The sequence below is a fragment of the Cryptotermes secundus genome, unplaced genomic scaffold, assembly GCF_002891405.2.
Source record: "Cryptotermes secundus unplaced genomic scaffold, Csec_1.0 scaffold50, whole genome shotgun sequence".
Lineage (NCBI taxonomy): Eukaryota > Metazoa > Arthropoda > Insecta > Blattodea > Kalotermitidae > Cryptotermes > Cryptotermes secundus.
This window is the reverse complement of record NW_019721758.1, coordinates 1,901,562-1,917,767: the sequence shown is the minus strand read 5'-3', so window position 1 is coordinate 1,917,767 and position 16,206 is coordinate 1,901,562. Positions and strand designations below refer to the sequence as shown.

Genomic DNA, 16,206 nt, shown 5'->3' with positions numbered 1-16,206 from the left:
TGTGCAATGGCCCCTTAGTATCCCTGTTATCAGCCTACTGTGTTTCACATCCCTGTTAAGGTTATCCAAAGTCCCTTTGATGAAGAATTTTAACTGCCACATACCTAGTGTGATAGCCTAGTGTCAGAATGATTCTCCCTCAACCACTCCCTAACCTTTAACCTACCAACCAGATGGTAAGATTGAAACTGCTGCTTCAAGATCAGGGAATGAACTACTTAGTTCTTCTCTGTGTTTTTGGAAGAAGGTTATTCTCCCCTGAGTCTCTGATCATAGTGGAATTCAGACAGTAAATGCATACTGTGTCTGTTGACTTTCACAGACAGTTTTGACATCACCTTTGATTTCTTAAGGGCCCACAGGGCTGCCTTGCTATCTGAGCATGTGCAAGTGTGTTCACCTGTACAGGCCCTTCCTATACACTCTGTAGCATGGGATAGAATCAAAAGAATTTCTGCCTGGAGTGCCATGATATGAACAGTAAGTGAGGTGGATAGCATTGTGGTGTCACTTCATGACTGCAAGTCATCCTGGACCTGTTTGTATTCCAGGCTGAAGGGTTATAGGCCAAGTCGGTAGCCAGTATTCACATGATAAAATTTCTCTATATGGGAAGCCCAAGAAGCAATCATCTTATCATGACCCATCTGGAAAACAGTCAGATGTCATTATCTGGGCAAGGACTTTGGAATGACCTATGTTCAGACCACTACCCAATCACATTCCTGACCTTGGAATCTCCAACCAAATGACAGGGATCAAACAGAACCTTAAGAACAGCCCCAAAGGCAGTACTGAGACCCAGTGATGCTTAACACCAGCTTCTGCAAGTGACCAAGATCAGCCATGACTGTAGCAAGGCCATCTTTTGGGCTGTGCCATGAAGACAAATGGGTGAGTAAAAATATAGCTCCGCCATTCTTAACTTCAGTTCTAGATGAGAAGAATTGTCAGTTTCACACCCCTGTGAGTTTACCCTTGAGTAACCAATAGATAAGGGGTTGAGTCGCATTTTGTGGAAGTTGAAGGTTCATTACCGTTTTCACAAGAGCCCTTCATTGGTCCCTATCCTGAGCCAGATCAATCCAGCCCATATCACCCCATCCTATCTCTCTAAGATCCAGTTATACATGTATACTATTAACCATCTTACCAAGCATTTTGGCTCAAGCAGTAGATCTTCTTACTTGTATTGAGAGGTATCGGGTTCGCATCTTGACTGGAACACTGACAACTGACCACGTTTTTCATGGTTTTTCTCAGTCCCTCCAGGAAAATCTTTCATTAGTCTATGAGGCCAATGTTATACATCCTTTCCAATTCATTATTCGTCTGTCTTTGGACGCTATATAGTCTGAGTTATTGACAGCTGCGTTAAATGAACTACAAATGTAGTAAATTACCCATCTTCAATATTTTGCCACATTTTATTTGAGAGATTTGCTTGCTATAATTTTACTAATTCCTGCCTGAGGTTTCAACAGTACCAAAATGAGCTGACAGTTTGAATTACATTTCTCTTTGTTCTACACTGTACTTTGTTATAGCAACAAGTCAGCTTTACAAGATGAGTTCCAGACCTATTCATATACTGAATACTGAGTAGTGCAGAAATGTAAGGAAGCCTTTTCTTCAGGTCAGTTTTGAAACGTTCTGTTTGTAATGAATAACACGCAGGATTACTGAGTTTGTGGACTTGTGCATTACCTGGTATCTTAAAGAACACAACATTTGAGAAACTGGATCTGATTCCATCCTCAGGTGAAAGAGTGTAAGGCACCTACTCTGGCAGGTCCATTAGAGCTAACCTTATTCACTCAGTCACAGTGATGAAGGTTAGCTATCTCTAACGGATAGGCAGAAGGCAGGAATTTCGTGTCATAGCAGATTAATATATGTGTAAATATTATACTTTCCATGCTTCATTCATAAACAAAGAAAATGTTTGTTTCCATACATATTCTAGATGAACAAACTTTTGTGACAGTAATGGTAAGAGAACATACCTGTACATGTATTAGCAGATCATGTGTATGCTGACAACTGTATAGCACGGTACTCGTAACAGCAGTGAAGCACTGGACTTAGATTATGGACCTATCCAGCTCGCATGTTGAAGCAGCTGCCAGTTATCATAACTAAGGATTTATTGGTTCTTGTTCATCCCTCCAGCCATATGCAGAGATAGTACTTTCAAGTTCTTGCCTTTTCATCATTAATGGTAAATTTATGTCATGCTAAATAATCCCTGAAATTGAAATAGTATCATAAAAGAACCCATGAATACATCAAGATATTTAGGTCTAGCTATACACAATTTATTACTAGTAATTTATATGTACTATAATCTAAACCAGTGGTTCTGTATGCAACCTCCCACCTCCCCATCCATGGAATCCCAAGGGGTATGGGAGATAATTTCATATGAAGCCAAAATACATACAAGCATTAAAATATATTGTAGGGCCATTTCTGGACAGCAGCTCAGTAAGCACATTCCCACAGCAAAACACAAATGCAACAGTAGAATAGCTGTGTTTTCTATGTGGTCTGTGCCGAGATGTTATAAGCAAGGACAAGGTTAGAGCTTAGTTCTGTACAGGAGTCTGTGAAGAGAGGAATTCAGCACATGAAGCTAAGGAAATCCTCACTGTTATAAACCGTTGCCAGCGAACGGCTGTTGAGGACACAGGAGACTGGAAAAGGCTTAGCAGGTGCTGTGGTGAATTGTGGAAATTAGAGATGGCGCTGTAATTACATGAATTTTCGAGTCGTATGTTAAAGTGGTCACTAATTCCATTCATCAGTCCAAACCCCATCTATAGTCACACATACTATGTGACAGTATCGTTCTCAGTATTGACGATATTGACTTAGGCCCCATAAGGACCGCCTCTGTGGTCTAGTAGTCAAGAGTCCCTGGCTACGCATTCAGAGGTCCGGGTTCGATTCCCGGCGCTACCAGATTTTCTGAGAAGTAGTGGGTCTGGAACGGGGGCCACGCAGCCTCGCGAGGATAATTGAGGAACTGTTTCAAGGAAATGGCGGATCCGGTCTAAAAACCGAAATTAACGGCCGTGGGGATTCGTTGCGTTGACATTATCCGCTAAAGTTGGCACTAACTTCGCCGACAAGCGGCGGTCGCTTCGTCGGTATAGTTCGCTTGCGGACTAAAACCACGGAGTTTTGTTTATTTGTTATAAGTACCGTTATATAACAACCCTGTCGTATATTAGTGGCCGAGTATTTTAGACATTAATCCACTTCAAATTCCATCGATACCCACAGACTCTGACAGTATCTGCATTGAGGCTTAAAATGGCGGGCATGCTATTGAAATGCCGCTAATGGTACGTGCAAGGACGAACTTCATAATTTATTACATGTAGGATTTGAGGTTCTCGCCGTGATGGTTATGAAGAGTTCTGTCAGTTGAAGGTCAACGACCTTTATTGAAGAACATTTTGCCTTCGTCTTCAATAAGATAGGCAATGGATTGCATGGCATTATGACGCAGAAGATAGAACTTTAATGTGCTGCATAGTTACACCGAGTTTCCGCATAAACCTATACGCGTGATCCACGTGCAGCCATTTCGCCCTTTACCATCATATCACTGTGACGGAGACGCCCACTTGTATTACAGTCACGTGTTTCAGCATGCGCCAGACTGCAGAACAGAATAAAATGTAGCAACGCAAACATGTAAGATGTCCACCTGGAATATAATTTCGAAAAATTTTCCTTGAGGCCCTAGCTGCGGGTAGACCTAGTTTAGCTTACTCACAGAAGCAAGAATACAGAATGTCCTAATCGTCGTTTTAGCGAGACTCTACTCACCTTCCGGAGGGGGATATTTGAAAGGAATACAAAATTAATATACTAATAACACGAAGGCTGATGGAAGTAAGTGCTAGTGTAACCACCGCATTACATGTTGCAAATAAATATATCTCAACGAAAATGAAACAAATCATAGTTAAACACTTCTCCGTCTCGGTAAAGCGACTTTTAGGACAGCGGCTATTTATTCTGACAGTCCCGTGGTGCGGTTTTTCCGCCTGAGTCGCCGAAAGATTTGTGGAAGTTTATCAGGCAGTCTCCCTATATTTTGTGATATCGTCCAAAACATCACAGCATGGAATCGACGCTTTTAAATATTAAAGGCCTTGATAAAATTTTAAAAATTTCCTCAAGTGCCCTATATTTGAGTTTCAATATTCTAACATTTTAAAGACGAAATTTCGATCTCCTATCTGTGATTGCTTATCTCGTGCACATTGTATGCAACTTTCAATGTGGAAGTGTACAGGTAAGTGGTAAGTATCCACTTGAATGTGGAAATCTGGCTACCAGAGATAAAGAGAACGTTTTGCTGCTAGACGTAAACAATTTATTTTGCAATCATGATGTTCTACGTCTTATTATTTGATAAAATTCTTGGAAGGGCACGATTATCATATTTAATATCCTTGACGAGGCTGCGGATTAGGCTAGACTTAACAAGTTGTCCTGTAAAGAACTCTCGATGCCCACTACTCTCAAAATTCTTAAATCTGCATATTGATGCCAAGGAAAGCAGTATGACTTATACATTCATAATAGGCCTCATGTCAAATTGGAAATCCATTTATATGCATAATATTTACTATAGAACATTGCTAATATATAGACCTAGCCTTGGAGTTTCGAAACACGGCGTCGTGATTTTCTTAATTCTTAATATACTTAAAACTGATTCATATAACACAATAATAATCTGCAGGTTGTTTTAGAGCTATCACCATACAGAATTTCATATGCTGATTCATCAGCTATAGCCATTAATTTGAAAATAAAATATAAACACATTTCCTGTTTCCGCTGTTTTGTTTTACATTCTATAAAAATTCTGCTTTTTTTTCGGAAATCTATAAATAACGCAAAATTTCAGGACGCTACATTAGGTAACGCTGGTGTCGCATACACATAAGAAGTTCATATGTGCAGACAAGTTTGTATTATTGACGGTAGGTGCGAATGTGAAGTGGTCTATAACTGCACGACGTTCGCGCCAATTCTTATTAAACTAAATATTACAAGAAGGATTAAATATTAGATACCATAATACAGCTGCCTGTGCATTTAAAATAATAATTAAAATGAATATGGCTAGCATTCCCATGCATTCGCTCCTTGTTCTCTTGAGCGGAAACAGTCGTGGATACGCGAACTTTTATAGAATTTTTATGAGAGACAGAATATGCTCGTAGATAGTCCCATCTATAGTCTATATATCACATGTGGCATTTTCGCTTAGGTTTTCCAAACAAAAATTGTTTGTGCATTTACAAAATATGTTTCTGTAAGAAGTACGTAGTGCTGATTATGTCTAAAACGAATTCCCATATGTGCTTGGAAATCAGCGAATTTTACTTTGCTTGGAAGCTCTGTGCTCTAGTGGTCAGAGTTCCGGGCTACAGATCCAGAGGTCCCGGGTTCGATTCCTGGCGCTACCAGATTTCCTGAGAAGTAGTGTGTCTGGAACGGGGTCCACTGAGCCTCGTGAGGATAAGTGAGGAGCTATTTCATATAGCGGCTCCGGTCTAGGAAACCGAAATTAACGGCCGTGGGGATTCGTTGCGCTGGCCACGTGACACCCTTTATCCACTAAAGTTGGCACTAACTTCGCCGACAAGCGGCGGTCTCTTGGTCGGTATAGTTCGCTTGCGGACTAAAGCCAAGGAGTTTGTAGTTTTGTTTTGTTTGGAAGTAAAAGACGGAAAACTTTCCTATAGGTTTGTCTACACTAATAAGCACGGGCGCCGCAAATATTCTTTTTCACGAAGGGACGTAGAAGAGTAAATTTTTTGATAATTCATTTTTGGAATTATTATTTGGTACAGTCCCTTCTTTTTTCAATTTTAACTTTTCAGAAGTTCAGGTAGGGGCAGATATTTGACTTGTCCTACTGCTGATACCCATGTTAATAAGCTTGATTATTTGAAATGTTCAAAAAGTGTTAAATGTTACCAAATAAAATACAGTAGCTGTCTTTTCTCCAGTGTATTTCACTGGTAAATCTTGCCTACTTTAAATCGTTTTACACCATACGCGGTAATAAATATTCATAAATAGATCCTGGTTAATTCGGATGTTCTACATGACAGACATTAATTAATACGGGCTAATCATTGGCTCTTGTGTAGAATTCCTCGAGCAACGGTTAAATGATAATCCGAAGTGCTATTGTCACTGCTTATTCTTGGAAGAAGGTAATACAACATACACATACTTTATTCGTGTGTTCTTTTCTTATAAGATTGCAAATAATGAATCTCTACCTATTAAGTCTTGCTGCGCGTGTCGACATTCATTTGTTACTGCAGCAGTAGGTCTCGTTGATTTCCACGTGACCCCAGAGCGGGGGCACATGGCGATCGTGTGACTGCATGACGTCATTGAGCATCGGCACGTGTGGCGAGGCGTGGAAACAACCGACTGCTCATTTGCGGAACAGCGGCTGTTGTGGCCGCGTTAGTTCTTGGTTTAGTGACTTTTGTTGATTTACAGTGGCCCAGTCTGGAAGTTAAACACATATAATCGGATATTTGGATAAGTGAAATATTGTCTAATGTTCATCTACAGACAGAACAATGATGGAATCGTCGGCAGTTTGGGAAGATTCGTCATCTGTGCATCAGCATGTGAAGTTCGAAAGGTGCGAGCTAAGATTAATATGCATTTTATATCATTATGCATTAGTAGCCACCCATTCGTGGGTATTTTTACGTATCGTGAATTTAGTTGGAAATCAAAAGGTTCTAAAATGCAGGCTGTAATGTACTAAGTTATTTTACTAAAATTCCACTTATGTTGAGGTGCTTTATAGTATAATTATATATACACACGTTTCACGTAAAGTGTTTTGATAAGAACAGGTTACCAGAGCGGTACCATGTGCTGCAAGTCACACACTTGAAGAAATCCCTCTGCCCCATTTAAAACAGCTCGTATAATGTTTACGTGTATAAGTGCCGTAGTAAAATAATGGATACCGTCTTTAAGGTCCTAAATATTTCTTCTGAAGAATGGCCTAAAGAGAATTTTGTACGTCTTCCTCCCCTCTCCCCCTCCCCCTTTCCAAACCCTCCGCCTGCTCTTGTTGCCGTTCATTGGTTTCTTCTCCGTATGTTTTAACTCCGACTTCTTCCTAACGTTTATAATGAACTACTGCCTGTTAATATATTAAAGGAAAATTTTAAATGAAAACCACTGACTCACGTGGAATGTATAAACGTGAAGAGTAGGCCAGGTTACTAGATTCGTTCTGCAATAAACATGAAGCTGCAGTATGTACACATTTGAAATATGTCGTGAAAGCTGAAATGTGCATATGTGTTTATTCGTATGTAAACATTATTCGAATGTTTCCAACATACGGGACATTGTTTCATACAGTTTGGACATTATTGATTGGATTGGATTTTGTTGATGACGTCACGTTCACACCCATTGATCCTCCGTGCAAGGTATAAGTAACTGTAAAGTGTATGTCACGTGAAGATTTTTTCCGCCACGTCACTCACGTGATCACAGTGTGTTCCAAGGACGTCTAAGGTTAGTCTGTGTATTCAGCACAGTGATTTGCCGGTGCAGACGTAACTGATTGGCGGGAAAGATTTTATTATTATCAGTCAGTGTATAATCAGATGAAGTATTCGCTATTAAGAGATGCAGTTGTTTTATTTGTATTTTAACCTGTTACGATCTGCATCCAGGTTCGTCGTAAGAAAAATTAATGTCACAAATTTTTCATCTTCGCGTTATTAAGAATATTTGTGCAGTCTTTTGTCTTCCGCGAAAATATTCAGTAGGAGAAGCAGTTTAATATACTCGTAGGTTTTGGTGTCCAAAGGAAAGAGAGCATGGATGCCACAGGGGGTTGGCGTTTTCATCAACAACGGAGTGTAGTCGTCATGCCCATATTTTTCTCTTTCAAACGAAAAATTCCGAAACAGATCTAGGAACATAAAAATCAGCATTCACACCCGGAGTTCAATAGACAAGAGAAAAATTCATTTTGTGTTAGCAGGTCTACCAGTTTGTGTCAACGATATTTAGCTATCAGCTCTAGTTTTGCTGGCTTAAAATGTTAAAAATTTACAGTTCTCACCCTTTCGAAACAGCACAATAGTACGAAGGCTGTCGCCCGTTGTAATACCAGTATTTGAAAATTCTGAACGCAGGCTTCGAGAAATTAAAATATTTTAACCTAGCGTCTTTGTCGAAACAGAGTAATTGAATTCCAATTTGGAACAAAATTTCTTTTGATCCGTTTATTCGCTCTATCACTGTTTTCTAAACTTGTGGCGTTTTGTCGTTTTATATTCACCAAGGGGCACACTACTGTGTTCTCCAAGCCGGAAGGTCGCCGGTTGGACTCCGATGTCATTCGATTTTTCATTTTACCTAATCCTTCTAGCTGCATTGTGGCCCTGGGGTCGACTCAGTCTCTAACAGAAATGAGTATCAGACATCTTGTGGATAAAGGATAGCCAGCTCGTAAGGCTGACAGTCTCACCGCTGTGAGCCGATTGTCTAAAAAACGTGGGAGCCTCGACGTCTCACAACCCTGTGGGCATCCACGGCCTCTTACAGGGTAGCTTTACCTTTTTATATATATTCATCTAAAAGTATCATCACCCTTTCAGTTTTGATCGTTAAAAATACATAAATCGAAAACAAATTACATATCCTAATGAGGTAACGTCTTACCACTTTTGTTACATAACGTTCTGTTTCCAAGATGAAGAATATTGAAATTGAAGTATTGGATTTGGAGGGTGCAGCAGTTAATGTGCTCGTCACATGCTTGCTGTCTTTCCGAATGGGGGGAACAGTATTTATGTCGCCCCATGAACACTGTTGACCAAATGAAGCACCTTAAAAGAAAGTCGAGAGTCATTCCATCACGGCCAGCCACTGTATTTCTTGAAATCATACATCAGCAATTTCAGCCTGCCACTCGAAACTTTCAGGAGCTATATCAACGCAGGTGTCTGAAATACTAAACGTAGCATATCGGGTCATTTTCGCAATGAATGATACGTTACAAACATGGTGTACTTACGAATTGCTTATTTTTCCTATTGTGACGATGTCGTGAACGTTTTGAAATTTATTGTAATGAAAAATAATGATTAATATGCCTACAATTTTAGAAACTTTTTTCGTAAGTTATATAGTTGAAATGCCAGCACAGCAGTAATATTTCATAATTATTTCAGCCTTCCGGAAATTATGTACGTATTGTCACGAGTTAGAGTGACTGTCGACGGGTTTATGGATGGGGGATATTGGATTTGTTGACCACTTTAACACACAACTCATAACTACACTTAATTATAGCGCCGTCGCAAATTTCCACACTTTACAGTTCACTACAGCACACGCCAAGTCTTTTGCAGCCCTCAGTGTCTTCATTAGTAGTTGCCTGTTAACGGCTTCTAACAGTGGCTATTTCTCTGCTTCCGGGTCCAAGTCCTCTCTGAATGGCGGCTGTCAGACTCCTGCCTTCCTTGCAATTGACTCGCTGCCATTTGACACCAACATCGTAGTCTTCACTTCACCGCCTATCACCTGACTTAACTCTAACCTTGTCCCTTGCTTATAACATCTCGGCAAGGACCACGTATAAACACCATTCATCTGTTGCATGCGTATCCGTTGCCGCGGGAACGTGTTTACCGAGCTGTTCCATAGCAGTTTATTCTTGCTTATTACGAATCTGCTGCCTGGCAGACGGTGTTCCATCTGTTTGTTTCGCGGTGGTTGTCAAGAAACGAATGTTGTTTAAGAGCCGATCGCTAGCAACGGCTGTTTCTCAGGCTTCACAGTTCCTGCTTTGAACAAATACTCGTATGCCACAGTATGTACATTATAAGCTCACAAGCACCTAGACATGACGTATCAAAACAGAAAAATTAGATCCTTGAATTTTTTTAAGTTGATTCTAACAACAGACCGCCTCTGTGGTCTAGTGGTCAGAGTTACTGACTACAGATCCAGAGGTCCCGGATTCGATTCCCGACGCTACCAGATTTTCTGAGAAGTAGTTGGTCTGGAACGGGGTTCACTCATCCTCGTGAGCATAATTGAGGAGCTATTTCAAGGAAATAGCGACTCTGGCCTAGAAGACCGAAATTAGATTCGTTGCGCTGACCATGCGACACCCTCTGTCCGCTAAAGTTGGCACTAACTTCGCCGACAAGCCGCGGTCGCTCAGTCGGTATAGTTCGCTTGCGGATTACAGGCCACGGAGTTTTTTTTCTGTTTCAATATAATAATGGCAACAAAATTTTATTTGTTCTCTAAGATGTACTGTTAGCTGGTGTGCATTTAGTTTTACCTAGACTAGGCTTGCTGTCATCGTTCTGCCAAGAATGCCTTCAGGTAGTCACCAAAGCATTATCTCTCCATACCAGTAGGCTTTTTCTACAGCAGTGTTTCTCGCAGTCCATGGATTTATCATGCTTAGTTATATTCCACGTTGAAACGTAGGCCTTTAGCTCTTTCTCCTTTGTTCTTTTTTTTTTTTGGTGGCAAGCTCGAGAGGTCACTTTGCAGAATTCTACTTAACTACTCGTTCTGTATATTAGAACTCTGCCTCTACAGCTTTACAACAGCGATTTCAGTTCACGTTAAATATAGTTGAAGGTAGAGTACGTAAATTCATGTAGATTCCTCCATATGTTATACCTGTTGATGTGTAACGCTGCATTGTCGACTGCTAGTTTAACCCACAAAAAATATATTAAAATTCCAATGACCAACATTTTAATCTCAATAGTTAGAAATATCGAAGGTTTATTATATTTTCATTTATGTCAAATGTATTAGATTCCCGATCCAGTGACCGCACGCGTTAAATGGCCCACGCATATCTTTTCTTATTTATTTAATCAATAGCATTTACGGTCTACTCTCTATAATATGGAGTATCAAGTGTATAGAAAACTGCATCACAACGTATAATGGTTTAAGAGTTTTACTGTTCGGCGTCTTTTATTTCATTCCAGGTATAGCGCCACCGACGGCTGTTCATCCAGGCCTTGTAAAGAAGAACAGAGTATCTTCAGGTACTGCGACGGGTGAGTGTTCACACTGAGGTTTCAGTATCTGACGTTTTGGAAACTCTTGGTCTCTAACACATTTTTAGCATATATGCTCATATTGTATTTATGCCAGAATGCAACCAATAGGCCGCTTTTTTCTGAGAGATTTGTACCCTCTCATACGTGCGATAGAGAAAAGCTGATATTGTATTGTTTCTTTGTTTTGTTTTGATCTAAATGATGTGATGTACTCCTATGTGAATCGAAAAACCATAAAGCAAAAAAAAAAGTCATACCACCCCAAAGAAGGGGAGCCGGAATAGCGCAGTCGGTGTAGCGACTGGCTACGCGCTGGACGACCCAGCGGTCGGAGTTCGAGTCCCGGTAGGGTCAAGAATTATCTTTTCTCCACGTCGTCCAGACCGGCTCTGGTGCTCACCCAATATCCTATCCAGTGGGTACCGGGGGCTCTTTTCCCTGGTGTAAAGCGACCGGGTTGTGAAGCTGACCATTCCCAACTAGTGCCGAGTTCAAGAAAATGTGGAGCTATACATCCACTCCCCCATACGCAATCATGGCGTAGTGCTTAATTAGTTAAACACTGGGACAACTATACATATTTACCACAAAGAAGTAACAAAACGACCCCGACAAAAAATGCACGTAAGAAGCAAAGGCACCATCGCGGTCGTCCGGCTCGCATCCAGCACATGAACAGGCTTGTTTCCGCCTAATGCAGGTGGGACTGCTTGTGGGTAAATAACATTGCACAGTACGTATCTCACAATCATAACCCAGAAATTCTTGCCACATAATTCGCATTTCATTTTGTCCAGTATTACATTAAAATATCGCCATATTTATTGTTGTCCATGTTGTTCAGTAGGCACGTCAAACCCATTGCAACATGAGGGTCACACTGCGATAATGAATGGTCAGCATTCCTGCTTCTTATTTGGAAGGTGCCGGGTTTAAATCTCGTCACTTCAGTAAGTTGATTTTTTAACGACGCTATCAGTTTCGATACTATGTATCGTCCATGACAGGATGATTAATGAATTCGAAGCGGCTGATGGAATAATAATTGGCAGCAGAAAACGAATTAATTTTATAAAACGTGCCCCAGGTTCTCTTTGTCCACCAAAAATTCCACATGACCTGACTTGGGATCTAACTCGGGTCTTGGCACCGGGAAGCCGACGACGACCTCCCTGGGCTGTGGCAAGGCCAAAACGTCACTGAGTTTGGCTGTCCCAATTCAAATTTTTCGTGTTTTTCTCCAGTCCGACAGGCAGATTCCAGTATTTGGTCATATCCTCTTCCTTCCACATCGTTTTCATTTCACAAATACCGTACCATTCAACGCCGTATAATGTGAGGCACCACTAAGACCACTTAAAAAAAGATGTTACTTTAGCTCAGATACGCAAAGGCTAAGGGTGTCAACTATGATTACCTCATTTATTCTGTCACTGGAATAGTTTCCTTCCTTTCCACTCATCTTACGCATATTGGGTCACAATTCTTGAACCGATGCTGCCATCACCGTGCAAAGTGCGTATTGTTGACTTTGATCTCTCGTGAGAAATTTTTCTTTTCATGAACGAAAACAGATGTTCATACACGTGAGAACTATCAAATATCACACACATTTGGCATGAAATTGGGATAATTTGGGGGAATCAGTCAGAACAACAGTTCGGCACGTTTACTGCACAAGAGTTTGGTTTACAGATTGAGTTTAAAACTGAGTTTGAGAACGTTTCGATGAGTTCCCATCTATAGCTCTTCAACCTACATTTTTGGCATCAATATTAAATGTTGCGATGGACATATCAAATTTTACTTCACAAGAGTTTGAAATCTTGAGATTTTGCATCATTTTCACTCCAAGAAGAAGATTCCAATAAGTATATTGTGCATAGTCGTTGAACATGAGATAATGGTTGACTCAGACCGAAGTATTTGCAAGTTTGAAAATGCACCAAATACACGTACCTTTCTTTATTTGGAGTTGTGTATGAAAAGTGTGTCGTACACGGTCATACATAGTTTATTGTTACCATGAAGGTGCTTGTTCAACCCACATTGATGCCATGTGATGTAAACTGAAAAGACAAGGTCTTAATACATTTAATGTCAGCCACATTTTGTTCTTCACTTCTAAGAATGTAATGACTTCGCTTTTTTTAAGTCATAAAAACTGTTCAGCACCTTGCGACAAGACAGTCTCTGTGTGATACGGTAACTATTCTTATTGTCTTCTTAACGTTATGAAGAAAAAATAAATACAAACTGCCTATGATTTAAGCCTTGGGAACGTACACATTTTGAAATTGATACTACGCCTGAGCTGGTTTACTTGTAGTATTTTACCATTCAGTACGACCTGGTGAATTATGCAACGAAAATTTTAATTTTTGCCTTCACGTTTTTCATTCGTTTTCCCCAGAGTACCATTCTTGAAACGAGTTCCTGCAAGAGAACCATCTGTCACTGAACATACAGGTTTGTAAAGTATGACTTCATTCTTTGAAAGTACTTTCTCCAATTCACAGAAAGTGTGTTCAACAGTAGTAGTACCATGCATTGAAATTGCTACTGTGTGGACTTGGAACTGTTTACTGAATGCTATGAATTGGCTATTGGCAAGGTCATTCACGAATTCAGCCACTGTGTTTCTAGCCAGACCAGTCCTTCCTTTCCTAAGAGAACATAATTTTTGGGGGTCAGTTAAGCACCCTTGAATAGAGTGTCCTTCTGCAGCGAACGTTTATAGAGCGTAATGCAGTTAAATGAGATAATTCATAACGTGCTTTTACTTCTACTTTCTTTGTTTTATTAACTGCGTGAAAAACATTCTGTTCCTTTTTTTACCGTAATTTCGTTTTTCACAGTTTTCATCTCCTGCACTTCCCTAACAACCCGTCATATCATTTCTTGCGAACTTCATAATGGCGCTTGATATTGTAATCTTTACAAATGCTGGCTGTTCGCAAATGAGTCGCAAGATATTGTCTTCAACTTTGGAGAAAAAGTATTGGCTCACACACTTATCTTGAAACAGAAGATCCTCTTTTTCTGTTTTACGCTCTGTACTTGAACATGGCTTTTAGACACAAGAAAATAAAGGTTTAGACCAATATTTATTTATATCCGTGTATGCGCATATGACAGTCAAGTCAAGAAACGTGTGTTTCTGTAGTTCCGATAAAAGCTGCTGTGAAATGGCCCGCGCGAGTGAAATAATGCTTTAGCACGAAGTTTAGCCTAGTTGGGCAACATTGGAATCACAGCAGAATGACTGACACGACAGAAATAGGCAAATTCTGTTTCAGTCTCCACGTATTTTTATCATTGATTTTAAAGTGCGGCTAGGTACAAGAGTCTCAAATGGCTACATTTAAGGCTCATAAATCGTGGCATTTTGTATGTGTACAAATAGCCTATTCTGAGTGAATTTTGTACATTTTTGCACGTCCAGTGCAGCACAGGGAGAACTTAAAAGGGCATAATTTTCTGGGTTGTAACGCCTTGTGCGTAGTTCGGTAAAAGTCCACAGACGTTTCGGAGGAACGTATCGCTTTTATCCTCCTGGTCGAAGAGTGTGCCGTGAAAGAAAGTAGGCAAGCTCATGCTGCGAACAGAATAACATAACAGTAACAGTAACAGTAACAGTAACAGTTCTGTTGCTCTAGATATCCATTCAGCAGGAAAGTGATCTTTACGAGTTATGCTCGGACATTGAAAGAAAATAATTAAATTGAATTGTTGGTTGTTAAAGGAAGAAGGGTCCCCCTGGCATCTGCAACTTTTAAATGCAATATTTTTCGATATGGTGAATGTTTAACGAAGTGAAATTAGCTTTACAATAATATTGTCACGTATCCTAGTAACGCGACAAGAAATGAATGGGTTCCAGATTAGACGAAGCTGTTTATTGGATGTTGGTTACAATTGCAATTGCAACCATTCAGAAATAACCCCTTCCATGCGATATAACCTGAATAGTCTGTCGTCTCTGCTTCTTAGCTGAGCTGGTTTCTTCTCTCAGCTCTCTGCTCCTTTCGCCTCTGTTCTCCTATGTTCCGTTCTGTTCAAAGTCACAGTCACATTGCGACTGACGGTCGGTCAGTCAATCAATCAGTAAGTCTTGGTTTCGACGCCCATCTGGGGCTTATGACCAGATACTTATTACTGTTTGATAGTTACTTTCTTGTATTTTTGGGACGCCCTCTCTGCGGACGGGTCTGTCTTCTGTATATGCTGCTGGCTCTTGCTAGCGCAGCCTGTCTCGTATCCGAGTACGTTAGGACTCGCCTCCACACGGGTTCTGGTCAGTTATAACCGACAGTCGGACGGTCTAGAAGACACCTTGTTCAAGGGTTCGTTTCGCATGTTCCTTGCACCGGTAGCTAGTGTATTCGTTGCCGCGGAAACTGCACTAGTTCTGGTTTCCATTGCCGTGGTAACGGTCTGTTATGTATGCGTTGTCTCGGGAATGTGCATGAACGTTTGCCTAGCAAAATTGATAATTCTTTGTCTGGCTCCACTGTTCCGGCTTTAGGGCAGTGTTTACCGAGCGTTGCTCAGCAGTGGTCTGTTCCGGCTTGTTGTCCCGGCCACGTGTTTTAATAAGCAGTTGTCTAGCAATGGACGCCCGCTCTTACTGAGATATTCCGGCTTTTAGGCGACACGCCACAATATGATGGTGTAAATTAACAGTAAAGTCAGTAAAATTAGCAAAATAGCAAAGAACACGTTTGCAAAATATGTGCCTTCCAAGGTGGAGTAGGCGTATACGTTTCAAGTCTTCCCCCCCGCCACGTCTGCTTTAAGGGCACTATCGTCTGATTTGTGAAGACAGTGAATGATAAACATTGATTTGCATATCATACTTATAGTGAAGTCCGTGTTTGTTGACATTTTATCCTTCAACGGGTATTTCCACATCAGCGTGCCATTGCCGTCCAGTAATAATCAAGCGACTTGCTGTAATATCACGTGAGGTATTATCTGTAGGATCCGTGGTATTGTTCCTTTCACCGCCATGTCCGGACTGCTCAAGAGTCCGCCAATGAGCAGCGGCGGCGCTTTCGTGAAGTGCACC

At 40.7% G+C, this 16,206-nt stretch overlaps 1 protein-coding gene across 4 annotated transcripts in view; it reads left to right on the top strand.

Annotated features, from left to right (window-relative positions):
- The first annotated feature begins 783 nt into the window (after window positions 1–783).
- The window catches only part of LOC111875595 (transcription factor cwo), a 53,348-nt gene continuing 37,925 nt past the window's right edge, over window positions 784–16,206 (top strand). The window contains exons 1-2 of one of the 4 annotated variants that reach the window (XM_023871948.2): window positions 784–894; window positions 11,061–11,132. In XM_023871948.2, the coding sequence (XP_023727716.1) occupies window positions 881–894; window positions 11,061–11,132 (86 nt within the window). In that variant the 5' untranslated portion in view covers window positions 784–880. Of the gene's footprint in view, window positions 895–6,493; window positions 6,701–10,276; window positions 11,133–16,206 lie in introns of those variants that run through there. The other 3 variants (XM_033755880.1, XM_023871947.2, XM_023871950.2) reach the window with 3 other exon arrangements.